At 43.7% G+C, this 17723-nt stretch overlaps 1 protein-coding gene across 1 annotated transcript in view; it reads left to right on the top strand.

Annotated features, from left to right (window-relative positions):
• The window catches only part of LOC137334463 (structural maintenance of chromosomes protein 1B-like), a 99420-nt gene that overhangs the window by 28789 nt on the left and 52908 nt on the right, over window positions 1–17723 (top strand). The window contains exons 8-16 of the mRNA XM_067999143.1: window positions 3461–3543; window positions 4835–5042; window positions 9470–9655; window positions 10475–10654; window positions 11125–11271; window positions 12052–12189; window positions 12842–12958; window positions 15812–15918; window positions 16560–16701. Coding sequence (XP_067855244.1) covers window positions 3461–3543; window positions 4835–5042; window positions 9470–9655; window positions 10475–10654; window positions 11125–11271; window positions 12052–12189; window positions 12842–12958; window positions 15812–15918; window positions 16560–16701 — 1308 coding nt within the window. The remainder of the gene's footprint in view (window positions 1–3460; window positions 3544–4834; window positions 5043–9469; window positions 9656–10474; window positions 10655–11124; window positions 11272–12051; window positions 12190–12841; window positions 12959–15811; window positions 15919–16559; window positions 16702–17723) is intronic.

The raw sequence follows: 17723 nt of genomic DNA, 5'->3' as shown, positions 1-17723 counted from the left end.
GCTACATGTCCCCTGACTCCACATGCTCTGACCTTAGTTGTGTGTCTGCAATGTGGTACCTTATGAAAGACCTTTTCAAAATCCAAATATATTACATCTACTACATTACCCTTGTCTACTATTTCTGTTACTTTTTCAAAGAATTCAGTAAGGTTGGTCAAGGATGACTTTCCCTTCTGAAATCCGTGCTGACTGTTCTTTATTATATTTTCGTTTTCTAGATGTTTTTCTACTTCACCCTATGCACCATCCAACTCAATTTGTCTGCTTCCTAAACTGACATGTTTTGCTATAAATAATATAACGTCATGGTATTGTATAAAAGTAAGGATAGAATGTACGAGTTTAAAATGGGCTTTGAATTGCATCTGTGCCCTTGTTCATTAATCCCTGCCCTCTAACCTCACTTCACCTGAAGATGGGGTTGCCAAAGCTCCTGGAATGTTCGGGAATCTCCCAGAATGGGGCATGGATCTCCTGAGTGTTGCTGTTCGCAGCCCGGGAGATCGTCGTGACTTTAATTTCCTGCCTCCAGCCCGATGACATCACGCCCAATGCCGCAGAGAGCCGGGACCAGCTGGTATGTCGGGAACAATCGAGGGTTGGGAATCGGGAGAGCCATGGGAATCGTGGCGGGGGCGGGGGATGCTCAAGTTGGGAATCTGGCCTCAAGTCGTGGGAGAGCTCGGAGTCAGGAATCAGGAGGCCTCGGAAGCCGGGAGAGCTCAGTAGTTGGGGAGACTGGGAATGGGGGGGGGGGGGTCAGGGAGAGGGAGACTGATGGGGGCTCAAGGGAAGAGAAGCAGATTTTTTTTAAATTCGTTCACGGGATGTGGTCGTCGCTGGCGAGGCCAGCATTTATTGCCCATCCCTAATTGCCCTTGAGAAGGTGGTGGTGAGCCGCCTTCTTGAACCGCTGCAGTCCGTGTGGTGACGGTTCTCCCACAGTGCTGTTAGGAAGGGAGTTCCAGGATTTTGACCCAGCGACAATGAAGGAACGGCGATATATTTCCAAGTCGGGATGGTGTGTGACTTGGAGGGGAACGTGCAGGTGGTGTTGTTCCCATGTACCTGCTGCTCTTGTTCTTCTAGGTGGTAGAGGTCGCGGGTTTGGGAGGTGCTGTCGAAGAAGCCTTGGCGAGTTGCTGCAGTGCATCCTGTGGATGGTGGGTCGTGGGAGATTGGGGGCTGGGGGGATTGAGGCTCAAGCGGGAGGCAGAGAGGGAGACTGGTAAATGGGTTGGACATGGGAATCTATCATTTCTGTGGAGCTGAGAACTGCACCAACATGAATGGAAGCGGCACCGAGAGAAGAGCAGCCAATAAAGGGGTGAGTGAAACCTGGGGATCTTACTGTGGATAAATAGGGACGAAAATCGAGGAATCCCACTGGAAGAATCAAGGGAGAAGGAAAGTTCTTGAACTCGGGGCTATTAGACCATGGGATGCTTCATCACAAGTGGCTATCGAGGCAAACTAGACTGTCATATAGAAGGGAATGGGATAAATGTTTTAAAAAGAAGGAATATAAAAGGATCTGGTGGGGGGGGGGGGGCCTTCTGTACTGTATCATTCCAAGAAAACATTTCTTGAGTCTGACCTTGGGAGTGGTCTAAAACTGTTGTGCCTTAGCTGAGTTTAGGACATTGTGCCCAGTGAGAAGTGCCCCAAACACCAAGCGCACTGCTCTTTGTGTGATCTCTCGGTTTAGTTCAGGTCAACCTGTGCCGTCCGGTTTTGACGTGTGAAGTTCAATATAGATCGGCTCTGACTCGGGCTCCCAGTTAAGAGTTGTCACCTTCATACACAACTCAAGTCCAAGGAGATAGGAGAGAGATGGGGCCTATTAAAAGTGGCATCGACTGGGGAGCCTGACCAGATGTGCAGTGCAGGGTGATTCTGGCTGTAGTTTCAGGGTATCAGTGGGTTATCGGATTACTACTCACTACAAGTAGAATATTGGGGCAGTAAATCTATTACTACCAGTCACATGTAGACTACCAGTGATTCATTGTATTACTGTTGGCTATGAGGGAAATTTGAGTTTTACAAGTATTACTATTAGTTATTGATGCAATTTCAGTGAGTTACTATTAGTTATTGATGGAATCGATGCTCCTCCCACCTGATTTCCCCCCTCCGAATCCCACCCCCAGGTTTCCCTCCTTTACCTGCTCACGGGTTAGGGTTCTCGGAGCTTCTCGCACAACAACTGCTGGCACAAAACCGCAAGCAAAGATACTCGAGTACGGGGACCCAACCTCTAAACTGTAAATACAGTAACATTTGCAGATGTCTTGATCAATGTATGCCTCCAACTAGAGTTGGCAAACCTACCTGAAGACTACAGCTGGTCTTGACTTCCCATGTGCAATGCCATAAGTTTAAAATTATCAATAAGCGAAAGAGGAGAGGTTAGCAGAAATTTCTTTACATCGTTTGTTGGAGCATGGAATACTTTGCCATAGAGAGCGGTTGAAGCAGAGACCATTGCATCTTTTACAGGAAAATTGGATAAATATTTGAAGCAAGGAAAAATACACAGCTATGGCGAGAGTGTGGCATTGTTCTAGCAAATAACCGGCACAGGCACAATGGGTCAAATGGCCTCCTGTCCTGCAAAGCTACATGGTTCTATATAAATGTGTCAGCCTTGGCACAGTGGTAGTACTCTTGAGTCAGAAGGTTGTGGGTTCAAGCCCCATTCCACAGAATTGAGCAAATAGTCTAGGCTGGCACTTCAGTGCAGTACTGAGGGAGTGCTGCATTGTCAGGGGTGCAGTTTTTCGGATGAAACGTTAAACCGAGGTCCCATCTGCCCCCTCTGGGCGTAAATGGTGTCATGGCACTATTTGAAGATCAGGGGAGCTTTTCCAGTGTTCTGGCCAACATTTATCCCGCACAACACCTAAAATAGATGATCCAGTCATTTATTTCATTGCTGTTTGTGGGACCTTGCTGTGCGCAATTTGGTTGTCGCGTTTCCTACCATACAACATCATGACACATCAAAAGTACTTCATTGGCTGTAAAGCGATTTGAGGTTTCCTGAAGTTATGAGTGGTGCTATATAAATGCTAGTTCTTTCTTAATAATGACCATTCATTTCTAAGTACAAGAGTAATTAAGGTCACTCATTTACAATTTTCACAGAAAAATAGAAAGTTGCACATTCATTCTCCAAAACACATAAGATCGCTACACAGTAACTGTGTAGCGTGCAAATATGATTTGAATATTTACAATGTGTCAGCTCCATTAGAGATTAGTGCTAGGGAGAAATTGAGATTTTAATCTGGAGACTGAAAAGTAGAATTGCAAAAGGTGATTAAAATTGACAACCAGTCTCTGAAGTTTCATTTACTCCCTGGGATTAATTTAATTTTACTTAACCATCTTCATCAAAATAAATTCAAATATCAGTGATGAAAATATTAATGTGTATTCACTTTATTTTCAGATTCGAATTAAGCACACAGAGCTGGAAATAAAAGATCATATGAAAAGAACAGAAAAGCTGGAAGAATATATTAATACCTGCAAGTAAGTCTTTATCTGTAAGGAATACAGCTCTCACACAAAAATAATTTTGCTTGACCAGTAGATCCTTTATAAAAGACTTCGGTTCATCAAATTAGCTCAAAGACTTATGTCACCTGGAAATTCTAAAACTGATTGATTTGTGTTATGTAAATTATAGCATACTCCTGATATTTCAAAGTCATCTTTTTCAATATAAGTGGTGGTGTTCAATAATTTGAATTAAGCAACATGACTACCACAGCAAAGTGGGAATTTAGTGCCAGAAAAATCAGAATTATTAGATAATTTGAATTAAAAGGAGTAAACTGTATATGAAAGGAAGACGGGAAGCAGTGATACCTCCAAATGAATCTCATAACACAATCCATGAGGGGGAAAAAAAATAATCAATGTGTTGACCTTAGTGCTAAATTGAACCAGTTCACATCAAATTAATGGTGCGAATAAAGAACAAGACTCCAAGAAGTTTGATTACTTATTTTCATCGATTCTGCCCCTGCAATACTGTGCAATAATTATTCGTGCCTTATTTTAAAATGTATTGTTTTCTACCTCTACACCACTATGAATAACACAGTTCCCCATTTCAGTAGTTGAGCTGAAGACTTGCTACCCAGCCCTCTATCAGTTCTGCTCTTTTCAATGGAGCACTATGATCACTATTGTGTGCCCAAGGATAGAGATATTGAGCCAATAATATGGCATTCAGCACCATAATGCAGCTGTGCATTGGGTATTGGCTCTCCACTGAGGTCTTCAGAGAGCCTGAAGCACATTTTGCTTGATAATGCAACCAGAAATCATTTCAGGCATTTGGACCTTCCACACCAGTTAGGCACTAGGCTCATTAAAACCTTGATTTTCACACAGGTGAGGAGAGATCCCCCGAAATGTGAGTGGAGCAGCTTAACAGCAATCTAAGTCCCAATATAAATGTATATTGCAAAGGAGCCTTGGCCCCTTCACTTGGACCCTTGCTTTTAAAGATACATTGCTGTTTTTGGTGCATCAATTTGCCACTCACTGTATCCAACTGCTGTTGGACAAAGGAAGGTAGGTAAAATTTCTTGGCACTGCCTTGCAGCTTCATAAAGTTGTGCTGGATCTGTCATCCGTGCCTGTTTATCCAACAAGCAATGTTTGTGTGCTGATTTGCAAGGAGATATGGGTATCCCTCACTTTGCAAATTCTAGAGTAGGAAAAAAATCAGAGGAGATATGTTTGCACTTTTGACACTCCATCAGGACCAGTCCTTACACCACCATCCATGTGTAACTATTTTCAAAACTAGGGCTTCTCTGACTGAGCAGAAACATCGTGAGGAAGAATTGACTAATGAAATAGAGAGTGCTAAGCTACGTATAGGTGAAGTCAGTGAAAAACTGAATGAGGTGGCTGGTGAGTTGCAGGATGCAGGGATTGATCACCGCGAAGGGCACCGGCAGCGGAAGAAAGCTGAGATCCTTGAGAGTTTCAAGCGCCTGTACCCAGATTCTGTGGTAAGTAGGAGTTTGTATATACACCATATATAATTAAATATTTACATTAAAAAAAATTGTTGATTGAATAGTGCATTAGGTAGATAATTTCAAATGTGTTACATAAATATAGATGTTTTGTTCCCTGTTTTACTAAAACTGAATTGGTCAAATTTGTTTCATTTCTGGATCACTTGTGACAAACCTTTTGTGTTCATAATTTGAATTTTACATTCAGTTATTACCATTCTAGGTTTGAAGCTCAGATTGCTGTGTCTTGAAAACCAGACATTAGGATTTCATCGCAATAAAATTACTTCTTCTGAAATGCGGCAAAATAATTTAAATTAGTCATTCGTTATATTGGGCCTGAAATTTTGGCAGGGGTCATTCCGCTGACGGAAAAGTGGCAGAATGAAACCCTCATCTGCCCACATGCTTGGCCATTAATCCCATCACAAATGGTGTGGACAGGGTCATTTGCATGGCCATGGGGGCTTGTTGGCGCCTGCATGGGCACTTCAGCAGTGCCACTCCTGATCTGGCCATGTAAGCGCCTTGGGACATTTTACTACATTAAAGGCGCTATATAAATGCAAGTAGTTGTTGTTGTAAGGTGGAACGGCCCACAGCTGCTGTGCCTGAGGTACCCCCCAAGACCCTTCCGGACTGAAGATAAAAATGAAGTTCACGAGTCTTCAATTCCAGAGGAGCCGTTTTGCTTCAAGACACGAGATGGGGATCAATTATCTTGGTCTAGTTACGGTTGGATCTTCTGAGTGCATGAGTTCCATTAAAAGGCCTTTTTAAAGGTGCAAAGGATACAGTTCCCAGGGTAGCTTGGGAACTCCCCTGTGATGAGTAGATGGGGGCAAGCAGAAGAACTGCTCACAGCTCTCACTGGAAAACGTCTGGAGCTAAAAAAAAAACAAAGGGGCAGGAAGCCAGATGCAACCCAATTCTGCCTAATTTTCAATTTCTTGACCAATGATCCACCCCAATTGCGCCTTGAACACCTGCATCTAACTGAAATGAAGAAAATGTGAGGTTATGCACTTTGGCAGGAAAAATCAGAGAGCAAGTTATTTTCTTAATGGCAAGAGACTGGAAAGTACTGCAGTACAAAGGGATCTGGGGGTCCTAGTGCAAGAAAATCAAAAAGTTAGTATGCAGGTGCAGCAGGTGATCAAGAAAGCCAACGGAATGTTGGCTTTTATTGCTAGGGGGATAGGATATAAAAACAGGGAGGTATTGCTGCAGTTATATAAGGTATTGGTGAGACCGCACCTGGAATACTGCATACAGTTTTGGTGTCCACACTTAAGAAAAGACATACTTGCTCTCGAGGCAGTACAAAGAAGGTTCACTTGGTTAATCCCGGGGATGAGGGGGTGGACATATGAGGAGAGGTTGAGTAGATTGGGACTCTACTCATTGGAGTTTAGAAGAATGAGAGGCGATCTTATTGAAACATATAAGATTGTGAAGGGGCTTGATCGGGTGGATGCGGTAAGGATGTTCCCAAAGATGGGTGAAACTAGAACTAGGGGGCATAATCTTAGAATAAGGGGCTGCTCTTTCAAAACTGAGATGAGGAGAAATTTCTTCACTCAGAGGGTGGTAGGTCTGTGGAATTTGCTGCCCCAGGAAGCTGTGGAAGCTACATCATTAGATAAATTTAAAACAGAAATAGACACTTTTCTAGAAGTAAAGGGAATTAGGGATTATGGGGAGCGGGCAGGAAATTGGACATGAAGCTGAGTTCGGATCGGTCAATGCCCTGTGGGTGGCGGAGAGGGCCCAGGGGCTGAGTGGCCGGGTCCTGCTCCTACTTCTTGTGTTCTTTAGATTTGTGGTTGGGATCAGATCAGCCATGATCTTATTGAATGGCGGAGCAGGCTCGAGGGGCCGATTGGCCTACTCCTGCTCCTATTTCTTATGTTCTTATGTAAAATAAAAGGTGTAGTGCCACTTTCATTGTATCTGCCGTTGTGTAGTGACAGGTGTCATTTCACAATCTAGTGTTTTCAGCAGAGTTGAAAAAAATTCTGCAAATAACTGGCGAGGGTAAATTTTACAAATCTGCAACCACGGCATGGAACTTTGTGCCAGGAATGCATGTCGGAAATTTGGGCTCAGAGGTCAGTGGATGCCACAGAATTTCTCATGCATAACAGATGGAAGTTCCTGCAGTGCCTGCTGACCTCCATGCCCAAAATCCTAATAAGTGAAAATCCTCACAGTGAGCACAAATTTGTAAAATCTACCCTGAGTTGTCTAACGTAAGAAATAGGAGCAGGAGTAGGCCATACGGCCCCTTGAGCCTGCTCTTCCATTCAGTAAGATCATGGCTGATCTTCTACCTCAACTCCACTTACCCACCCTATCCCCATATTCCTTGATTCCAAACATTGTCTTATTGCTATGGATTTCAACTGATCTGCAAAGAGTAAAAAAAAGGACATTATTAAAAGAATATCTACCACAGCAGCAAAAGGTAAAATCCTGATAAAAAGATACAGGCATATTGATTTTGATGATTCACACCAATTTGGATAAGTCCACTTAACATGAATCACAACCTAATATTGCTCCAGTGGCTTTGACTTTACCTGGTAGGTTTCCTTGAAATGAGGCTATCCACTTAGCACATATGTGCCAGTTATTCCTATCACTTGCCTTGTAGTATCATTGCATTTTATCATTTAGGGATACGTCTCTACTCATTATTGAGGGAAGCTTTGGAGCATAAGAACCATTTAGGTACACTTGAAAATGAAAGATAGCCAGCAACTTAATTTTCAGAGGGCAAGCTAAGGGTTTCTGGAATATAAATAGATTCAGAAAAATGGGGCAGAATTTCTAAGCTTTGTCCCAAATAATAATCTGATGGAGAGAGGTCAACAAATCTTAGGCAGAAGACCAACCACAGCCCCTCTGACGGAAAGTCACATGCTGTATGTTTAAGATATCTCAAATGCCTTGACCAGCATGGAGGAAATGGGGCATCGAACAGCACAGATTTTTTTTTCAAAAAATATACTTTATTCATAAAATTTGCAACAATACATACAATACAGTTGTCATATCACATTTCAAACGTATACAATTTGCAAGATACATAATGTACAATTCAAATATAATTCCAACAATACAGATACATATTGTTCATAATTACAGTTCATGACACTCTAGGGTGCCTCATTGCATTATAATCAATGCAGCTTATTGATTACAGATTCATTACATAAATTTGTATTTTACATTCTGCCCGAGGGGGTTTTTCCCTGATTGCAGCCTTTCGGTATACAATGGCAGGAAGGCTCTAAACGGTTGCCTTTCCCCACAGAACCTTTGCGGCGGCTGAACCCAACTTCAGTGCGTCCCTGAGTATGTAGTCCTGGACTTTGGAATGTGCTAGTCTGCAACACTCGGTCGAGGACAGCACCTTGCCCTGGAAAACCAGCAAGTTTCGGGCAGACCAAAGGACGTCTTTCACAGAGTTGATGGTCTTCCAGCAGCACTTGATGTCTGTCTTGGTGTGCGTCCCTGGGAACAGCCCGTAGAGCACAGAGTCCTGTGTTACGGAACTGCGTGGGACGAACCTGGACAGATACCACTGCATCTCTCTCCAGACCTTTGCAAAAGCAAATTCCAGAAGGAGGTGGGTGACTATCTCGTCCCCACCGCTGCCTCCTCGGGGACAGCGTGCAGTGGCGCTGAGACTCTGGGAGTGCATGAAGGATCCGATGGGAAGGGCCCTTCTCAACACCAGTCAAGCTCGGTCTTGGTGCTTGTTTGAAAGCTCTGGTGATGAGGCGTTATGCCAAATGACTGACAGTCTGCTCAGGGTACGAACCGACAGGATCCACCATCTCCTTTTCCCGCAGGGTCTCGAGGACGCTAGTGAGGACCACTTGCTTTGTGGTCAAGGGTATTTTTCTGCACAAACTTTTCCACGAAGGACAGGTGGGGCGGAATGGTCCAACTGGATGGAGCGTTTCGTGGCAGCATAGCCAGGCCCATCTTTCACAACACTGGGGACAGATAGAATCTCAGCACGTAGTGACACTTTGTGTTTGCATACCGAGGGTCTATGCTAAAAGATATCAGCCAGTTGGTCAGCATTTAACTGCCCAGATATGGGAGGCTTTACAGTACACATCTTTACGTTTTCCAGACTATCCCAAAAAATGTTACTTTTTTTAATGTAACAGCTACAGTAACAATCTTGCATTGTATAAGATCTAAATGATTGAATTGAATGTATTGCACAGTACTGTACCTGGATAAAATCAGCTGCATTATGTCAGTGCACATAATGACTTATTTAAACGTGTTTATTTAGTACATTTATAAACTCAAAATAGATCAGATTGTGTCTGTAATTTCATATTATATTTTACCTATATGGCCATACTTTCTATTGATTCTGTCTGTTTCCATAGTATGGAAGACTTGTGGATCTCTGCCATCCTATCCACAAGAAGTACCAGCTGGCTGTCACCAAAGTCTTTGGCAGATACATTAATGCCATTGTGGTTACTACTGAGAAAACGGCCAGAGATTGTATTCGATATCTGAAAGAAGAACGAGCTGAGCCAGAGACTTTCTTGGCTCTAGATTACCTTGATGTAGGTTTAAAAACTTCACTTGTAGAATAACACAGTGACTCCAATTTTGGACTCTACTGCCCCGTTTTTCAGTAGGTATGGGGCAGTAGTGAGACCAAAATGACAAAAAATAAACTTACTGTCAACTTCCATTCCGAGGCTCAGCTGCTGCTTCGATTTAGGCGGCCGTCACTCCCACCGGAAACATTATTCCTCATTATTCGCTGCAGATGAGGGTTCGATGACGTCATTAGGACCTCAATGCCATCTTGGTGCAGTTAAGTGCTGGATCCACCCACTATACAGCAAAAAACGGCCAGAACCAGTGTCCCTTAATAGGGATCGCTGGAAGCAGCTCTGGGACCAATAAAAAATAATTTGTCACTTTCTGGGCAGCTGAATGAGCATAATTTGAGCTCCCTGTGCCTCGCTGCTATTCCTCCACTGTCAATAATGCTCCTCCTTGCAGCCCCCTCCCTTCCCCCAGTTCAGCCCTTCCCTTAAATCCCTTGCTGCAGGCCAGTAGTCTATGGATGGCCTGCTGGATGTCCTGCTGCCCCACTCCTAAACGACAGACTGCATATCAGCACTTGGAACACGCTGGTAACTAGTTCAATGCAAATGAGGCCTGATCATCAAACTGCATCGGGTGGGCATTGTAATCGCTCCGCCCACCGCCTGTCCAATGTACAGTGATGAAATTGCACTCCGTGTGTTAAACTCATACTGGGTTGTTACATTGATTTAGGTGGAAAAAATTAGATATGTCAGAAATAAATCTGTGTAGAGAAATGTAAAGAAATTGTATGATGCAATGTAACTTTAAAAAAATGATTATAGATAAAACCAATCAATGAACAGCTGCGAGAAATTAAAGGATCCAAAATGATGATCGATGTTATTCAATGCGTGTCACCTCAGCTGAAGAAAGTGGTACAGTTTGTTTGTGGCAATGGACTAGTATGTGAAAACCTGAAAGAAGCCAGACAGATTGCGTTTGAAGGACCAGAGAGGCTTAAAGTAAGTAAATTATCTTTTCCTAAATTATATATGTAGTGGATCAATTATACTGAACTTTATTAGCTACACTGTATAGACTGGGAGGTCAGCAAGTAAAATTATAAGAACAGCTGTCCTTTCAAATACCTTCTGAGATGGATCCACACCATTTTTGCAGTGCTTAGTAAATTATCCTATTTTTCTTTTGCTGTTGGCATCAGTAACGTTGTTTATGCAGTTCTGCAAGGATTGCCTATCTTAAAAAGTACTACGCGTTTTCATCTTATTTTAAAGAGTAAAATGTGGATTTATGTAGTGTGATATGGTTAAACAAGTGGAGAAGTTCTACCAAGTTATACAGCAGAGCTGGCAACACATAAACTCACAGTGTATGATGTGATTCGTCTGATAAGGAACCTACTAGATTTGTATATAAATGAATTTAACTGTCATTTCACACAAAATATGTAGTTATTCTTTTTACAACATAGACAGTAGCATTAGATGGAACACTCTTCTTAAAGTCTGGTGTCATCTCTGGGGGTTCCAGTGATCTGAAGTTCAAAGCCAGGTGCTGGGATGAGAAGGAGATCAATCAACTGAAAGAAATCAAGGAGAAACTGAGAAATGAACTCAGGGTGAGTTAGACTGACATTTGTTATTAGAGTACTATACATTGTTAAAGCTGCTTTTAAATTTATGTATATTTGATGCATTTTTATGATCAAAGTAAGAGAGGTTAATGACAGAGTCAGCAGTACAAAGAATTGATGTTGTAATGATTGTGTCGAAAACTTAATTACCTATTATACACAATGCATTAACTCCAAACACTTAATTCAGACAAGTAAGAATTTATTAAGAAACTTTTACAAGTTGGAAGCTGTGTCCAAGCAATGGTTGGAACCACCTCTTCGCTGAGCAGATGAAATGGTTAACTTTTATACGGTTCAATTAGTAATATCTGTCCATCATAGAATATGGGTGTACATGTACACTCTCATTGGTTCAAGTGGTTCGTCAATCAAAATTAGGGATCCCACCCTTTTGGTTCCCATGCCTGTTCAACATCACGAGACAATGTCTAGGGCAAAGTGGCTTTCCCCTCAGAAAGTGTCTTTATTATCAGTTTTGTACTCAGTCTCAAGGCTATATGGTCATTCATTTCTGCTAGTTAGACAGTTATCTCATAAGCAGACAATAGCTCTTCTGTGTGTCTTTGCTGGGAACCGAACATAAGCGTTCTATTGTATTCAGCTGGTCAGCTAACATGGTCAACTTATTCCATCATGCTTTGCTTCTTTTAAGGTTCAGTATTTCTACATTAATATGGTCAGCTTTATGGTTTAAGTGTATTAGAAAGTCAATTTAGTAAGGCAAAGCTTATAGTTTTCTACAATTGTAACTCTAACTTACAGGATTTAATGAAAGTGAACAGAAAAGAAGCTGAATTGAGGCAGTTGCAGGCTCAAGCCAAGGGCACGGAGACCAGGATGAGGTATTCCTTGAGTGATCTGGAGCAAACTAGGAAAAAACATCTGGCAAATTGCCACATGGTAAGGATAGATTAAAAGATTACAGAATAATTATGAATGAGGAAGGCCATTCATCCCATCTTAAATCACCCAAACAGAAAGATCCTAAAGTCCTCCACTGTAGCATTCAGTTATTTCTTAAATGATTTCAGGGTTTTTCCCTCCACTATATCGAGGTCTATTCCACACATTGAACACTCTTCGTGTGAAGTAGAGTTTCCTAATATCGGACCTAAAATTACCGTTCACTAGTTTGAACCTGTGTCCCCTAGTTTTACTCTCACAATTTACTTTAATGTAATACTCCAGGCTCACTTGTAGGTCACAGGCAATCCCAAAATCTGGTTTTACTGAGTGGAGCTGGCCTCAGGGCAAACCATTCTTGAAGTGGGGGCCTCAAACAGGCAGTGGGCCCCTTATTTGCATATGCAAAGGAACTAATGCCTATATGCAAATAAGGGGCCTAGTGCCTTTTTCAAGCATGGGTAAAGTACACCTATTTTCCTGCACGCCATATTGAAGGCTTAGTAGTCTATTAGCATCCAAAAAAACGGGCACTGCGTGGCCAAATTTATGGGCCAAAATAACCTCTTTATTTAATGCAGTATGGTGAAAATGTGCACATCACTGTGATCCTAAATATCCTAATATGCAATATATAATTTTTTTTAAGGAAAGGTCAAGACTAGAAAGTGGACTGGCCAATTTGCAGTCTCAAATGGCTATGGTGAGTTTGAGTATTGAAGATAAGGAGGTGAAAATGCAAGAGATTCAGCATCAAATGAATGAGGTAAGGACATTAACTGTGATACTAGATTATCCAATTTATTTTAGAATGCATTTCATGTGAGTGACCAATAGAAAGAGCTCCAATATGCAAACAAAAAAGGACAAAAAACATATACTTCAATATGTAAACAAAAGTGTTAACAGTTATTTCCAAGGAGTTTGGGGAAGATCAAGTAATTGGGGGTGATTTTAGGAGACAATGGCGGGCGGGGGCTCCGAAAATCGCGGAAATCCCATTCAGGTCCAGAAGCCGGCTCCAACCTGTCGACTTCCGAGTTTCCCAGGGACCCACCTGTGTGCGCCCGGGCGACCCGAAAACGGAAGTCCTGCTGGCAATTAAAGCCAGCGAGATGACAGTTAAAGAGCCAAATGTATCTCATTTAGGGCACTTCACCTGTGACAGATTAAGTCATTAGAACGATTTTTAACTTACGGCTTGCCCACCGCCTGGTGAAACTAAATAAATTAAATAAACCATAGACTGAAGTGAAAACACAAAATGTGAACCTACCTTTGCACCCTGCTCCAATGTCTCCCTCACCGATCTCCCCCTCTTCACCCTCACTCCCCCCCCACCCCCCCAAGTCTTTCAGTTCAGTGCCGGATCTTCCACTCTTCTCCCTTTCCCCCCCCACCCCGGTCTTCCAGTCCGGTGCTGGATGATGTCTCTCTCTTCCTCGCCCGCCACCCCCCCCCCCCCCCCCCACGTTGTAGCTCCTGACAGCAGCCAGTCTGTCAATCAGGCTGGCCGCCGGGCACGAAACCAGGAGAGGACATTAATTATCATCAATCAACATGCGACTGCTTCAGAAACGGTAAGTTTTGTCCATGCCCTCCCCCCTGCTGCCAACCCACCACCATTGCAAAATCGAGCCCATTGTCTCAAAGATGACTTATGAAGGTCTGAATGCTTATGGTTAAATTCTGTCATTCTATTTCAATCTTCCTGTGTTTGTAAAAGAAATCTAGCAAAATGAGTTGTTGAGCTAGAGTCCGAGGTGCAGACATAGCAATGCATCAGGGCGGGGGAGAGTTACCAGGGTACTTGAAGCCAGGAGGCAGACACACGCCTTAGGCTAGGTAGTGGTTTAGATTTGGTTAGTGGTCAGGGACAGGAGGATGTGACTGCGAGCCAGGCAAGTAAGGAGACCCCAGATGCAGTGGTGGAGCAGCCTCAGCCTTTGCCCTTGTCCAACAGGTCCGAAGTGCTTGCTGTCTGTATGGATGAGAACAGATACTGCAGGGGGGATGGGCAAATTGACCATTGTTAAATGGCACCGTGGTACAGGAGGCCATTCAAGTGGGGGCAGCGAAAAGGAATGTGGTAGTGTTGGGGGATAGTATAGTCAGGGGGATCAATACTGTTCTCTGCAGCTGCGACTGCGAGTCCCGAAGGCTGTGTTGCCTGCCCAGTGCCAGGATTAAGGACACCTCCTCACGGCTGGAGAAGAACTTGAAGCAGGAGTGGAAGGATCCAGTTGTCGTGGTCCATGTAGGAACCAATGTCATAGGTAGAACTAGGAATAAGGTTCTTCTCAGGGAATTTGAAGAGCTGGGGTCCAAATTATAAAGCAGAACCTCAAAGGTAATAATCTCTGGATTACTACCTGAGCCACGGACAAAATGGCAAAGGGACAAACAGATTAGATGGTTAATTGCATGGCTGAAAGAGTGATGTGAGAAGCAGGGGTTTCAATTCATGGGGCACTGGCACCAGTACTGGGGAAAGAGGGAGCTGTTCCGTTTGGATGGACTCCACTTAAACTGGGCTAAGACCAGTGTCCTGGTGAATTGAATAACCAGGTTGGTAGATAGGGTTTTAAACTAATAAGAGGGTGGAGGGTTCAGGTAAGGGTAAATGTATACGTTTAAAGAGAAAAGTCAAGGCTGTAGAGCAGAGTAGCGATTTGGGTAAAAACAAGCAGAGTGTGTCAGGAAGGGATAGAGAGTTTAACAAAGGCACATTAGTGACTGAGGTCACATCAGGGAAAAATAGTAAAAAGTTAAAATTAAAGGCGCTATATCTGACTGCATGAAGCGTTCATAACAAGATAGATGATTTAATGGCACAAATAGAGATAAATGGGTTTGACCCAGTAGCCATTACTGAGATGTGGTTGCAGGGTGACTAAGGTTGGGAAGTAAAAATTCCAGGGTCCTTGACTTAGAAAAGATAGGCAAAATTGAAAAGTGGGGATTGTAGCCGTGATAATAAAGGATGAGATAAAGGCAGTAGTGAGAAAGGATCTTAGCTCAGAAAATCAGGATGTGGAATCAGTATGGGTGGAGCTAAGAAATAACAAGGGCAGAAAACACTAGTAGGAGTAGTTTATAGGTCTCCTAACAGTAATTATAGTGTTGGACAGAGTATAAATCAGGAAATTAGAGGAGCATGTAACAAGGGTAATGCAATAATCGTGGGGGACTTTAGTCTTCTTATAGACTGGGCAAACCAAATTGGCAAAAGTAGTTTGGAGGACGAGTTCATGGAATGAATTTGAGTCAGTTTTCTATTTTCACTTGCGGCGCAGGTGGTAAACTGGCAGATGTGGATCAGCCGCCTGTTATACACCCCATCTGATTTTCAGTTTTATTGAAGTCAGTGGAAAGGAAACTTGGCGGGGTGCATAATGAGCAGCTAATCCACAACCGCCAGTTCACCACCCATGCCGAAAGTGAAAAATCCTCCTCCTTCCCCCCCCCCGCCCTCCAACCCCTTGTCTTTGGGATGACAGTCTTATCTACAGTGGTGCACAACATTTACAGATCCAAGGGATGGTGCTGGGAGAAGAGCTGACAGTGCAACAAAAGTAACTTCAGATTAAGTAATTAGTATTCTTCTGTTCTACAACAGGTTGAAGATAGAGTGTTTGAAGATTTCTGTATCAAGATTGGTGTAGCAAATATTCGTGAATATGAGGATGAGCATGTGAAGCAGTTAGAAGAACTAGATAAGAAAAGGTCATTTACTATGAGTAATTTGCATCTATAATATAATTATAGATATGATAATCCAGAAAGGGGAAATCTGTGGAACACCAGAGACAACTGAACAATATGCATTTAATGTAATTAGCATATAAACATTTCTACAGTGTATACAATGTGCCGCTGTTTTTAAATTCTATCTGCCGAATTGCATACTCTGAAGATTGCAGGCATTTTCGCAAAGAATGAGGTCTGATTTAAGGCAACAAAATGAAGAATCAAATTAAAGAATCAGAATAATGTTTGCTATGTTCCTGGCCATGACATGTTTAGATAAATCTTCATCTACACACGTGGACAGTAATCTAGCGGAGAGGATCGCCTGCCCGTTGTAGACCTAGATATAGTTCTAGTGGAATCTTCATTCCACTGGAATTAATGGAATGAAAATCATGCAGGTTCTAGAATGGCTGAGCGTTCTGCACCACCAGATTACTGTCCAGGCAGTGAACACGAAAATTTACTCCATTATGTTACTGTTACCATTTACCTACATGCTAGTGATCAGTCACTAGTTTTCTCCGAAAGTTAATGGTCTTGTGTAAGACAGATTTTTGTTGGGATTAATGTTTTAGTTTTCAACTATGTTGAAAGTAGCCCTCCCTACATTGCAGGTCAGAGTTTGAGAACCAGAAAACACGGCTGGCGATCCAGCTAGAATATTCATATACCCAAATTAAAGAGGATATGAAAAAGATCCAGAGGTGGAAGGAAACTATTGAAAAAGATGAAGAAGAAATAGTGAAGTTGAAGAAGGTATTGAGCTGTTAAATTTGTTTAGGAGTCAGTATGAAAGTATATTCATGAACTTCCTCCGACTAACTTTTTTGACACTTCGGGCTCGATTTTAGGGTCGGGTTACCTGCGGGTTTCCAGCGGGGGGGCCCCGAAAATCCCGATCTCCGATCACGTGACCGGATTCGGACGAAATCCCGGCCACTTCCGGGTACCGCGCTGACGTGCGGGGCTGCGCGCGCAAGCCCCGCTGGTGGGAATCCCGCAGGCAATTAAAGCCAGCGGGGTTCCACTTGAGAGCACTTAACTTGCTCGTTGTGGTCAGTTAATGAGCTGAAGCAGCTGTCAAAAGAGGAAGTGTGGGATTTTACGTTCAAAGCAGTCAGTTTCCCACACTGGGGGAAACAGGACCCTTCAAACCAGGCGTGTTGCAGCCAGCAGCCTGTGGCAGGTGCCAAGGTGCGCTCCACGGGGGAGCGCCCTCACCCACGCAGGAGGCCACCGCGTCACATAGGGCAACCCCTGCCCCCCACCACCCCCCGGCCAAGCCAGAGGACAGACCGACACGAAACCGCAGCCCCAGTCCGAGGACCCACACACCTACCCTGCACAACCCCTCAGACCAACACCTGCCATTTGGGTGGTGTGTGGACACCCTCGGAGGACGAAGAGCATGACCACCACCAGCAGCCTCGCAGTCCACGCCGTCCGCCGCAGAGACGTGGATCCCCCCAACACGGTGTGGTTGCACGCCCACCTGCACAGCAGGAGGGAGGGCTACCGCAGAGAGAGATGCGTCGCAGAGGGCACTACCCTCGCCACAGGGTCCACAGACCGAGGCGCAGCTCCCCGGACCTCTCCCAGCAGCAGTGCACAGGGAGGCGCAGATTCGCTCGACATGTAGTCGTGGAGATCTGCAGCCTCTCTCATGCCGAGCTGCTCCTGGCTGGCCCCAGCACCAACTGCTTACCTGTCGCTGGCAAAGTCACCACTGTCCTCCACACCTTCTCCTCCGCATCCTTCCAGGGTGCAGCCGGCAACAC

The sequence above is a fragment of the Heptranchias perlo genome, chromosome 18 (assembly GCF_035084215.1).
Source record: "Heptranchias perlo isolate sHepPer1 chromosome 18, sHepPer1.hap1, whole genome shotgun sequence".
Classification (NCBI taxonomy): Eukaryota; Metazoa; Chordata; class Chondrichthyes; order Hexanchiformes; family Hexanchidae; genus Heptranchias; species Heptranchias perlo.
Note: the sequence above shows the minus strand (reverse complement) of the source record. Positions and strands in the feature narration are given on the sequence as shown.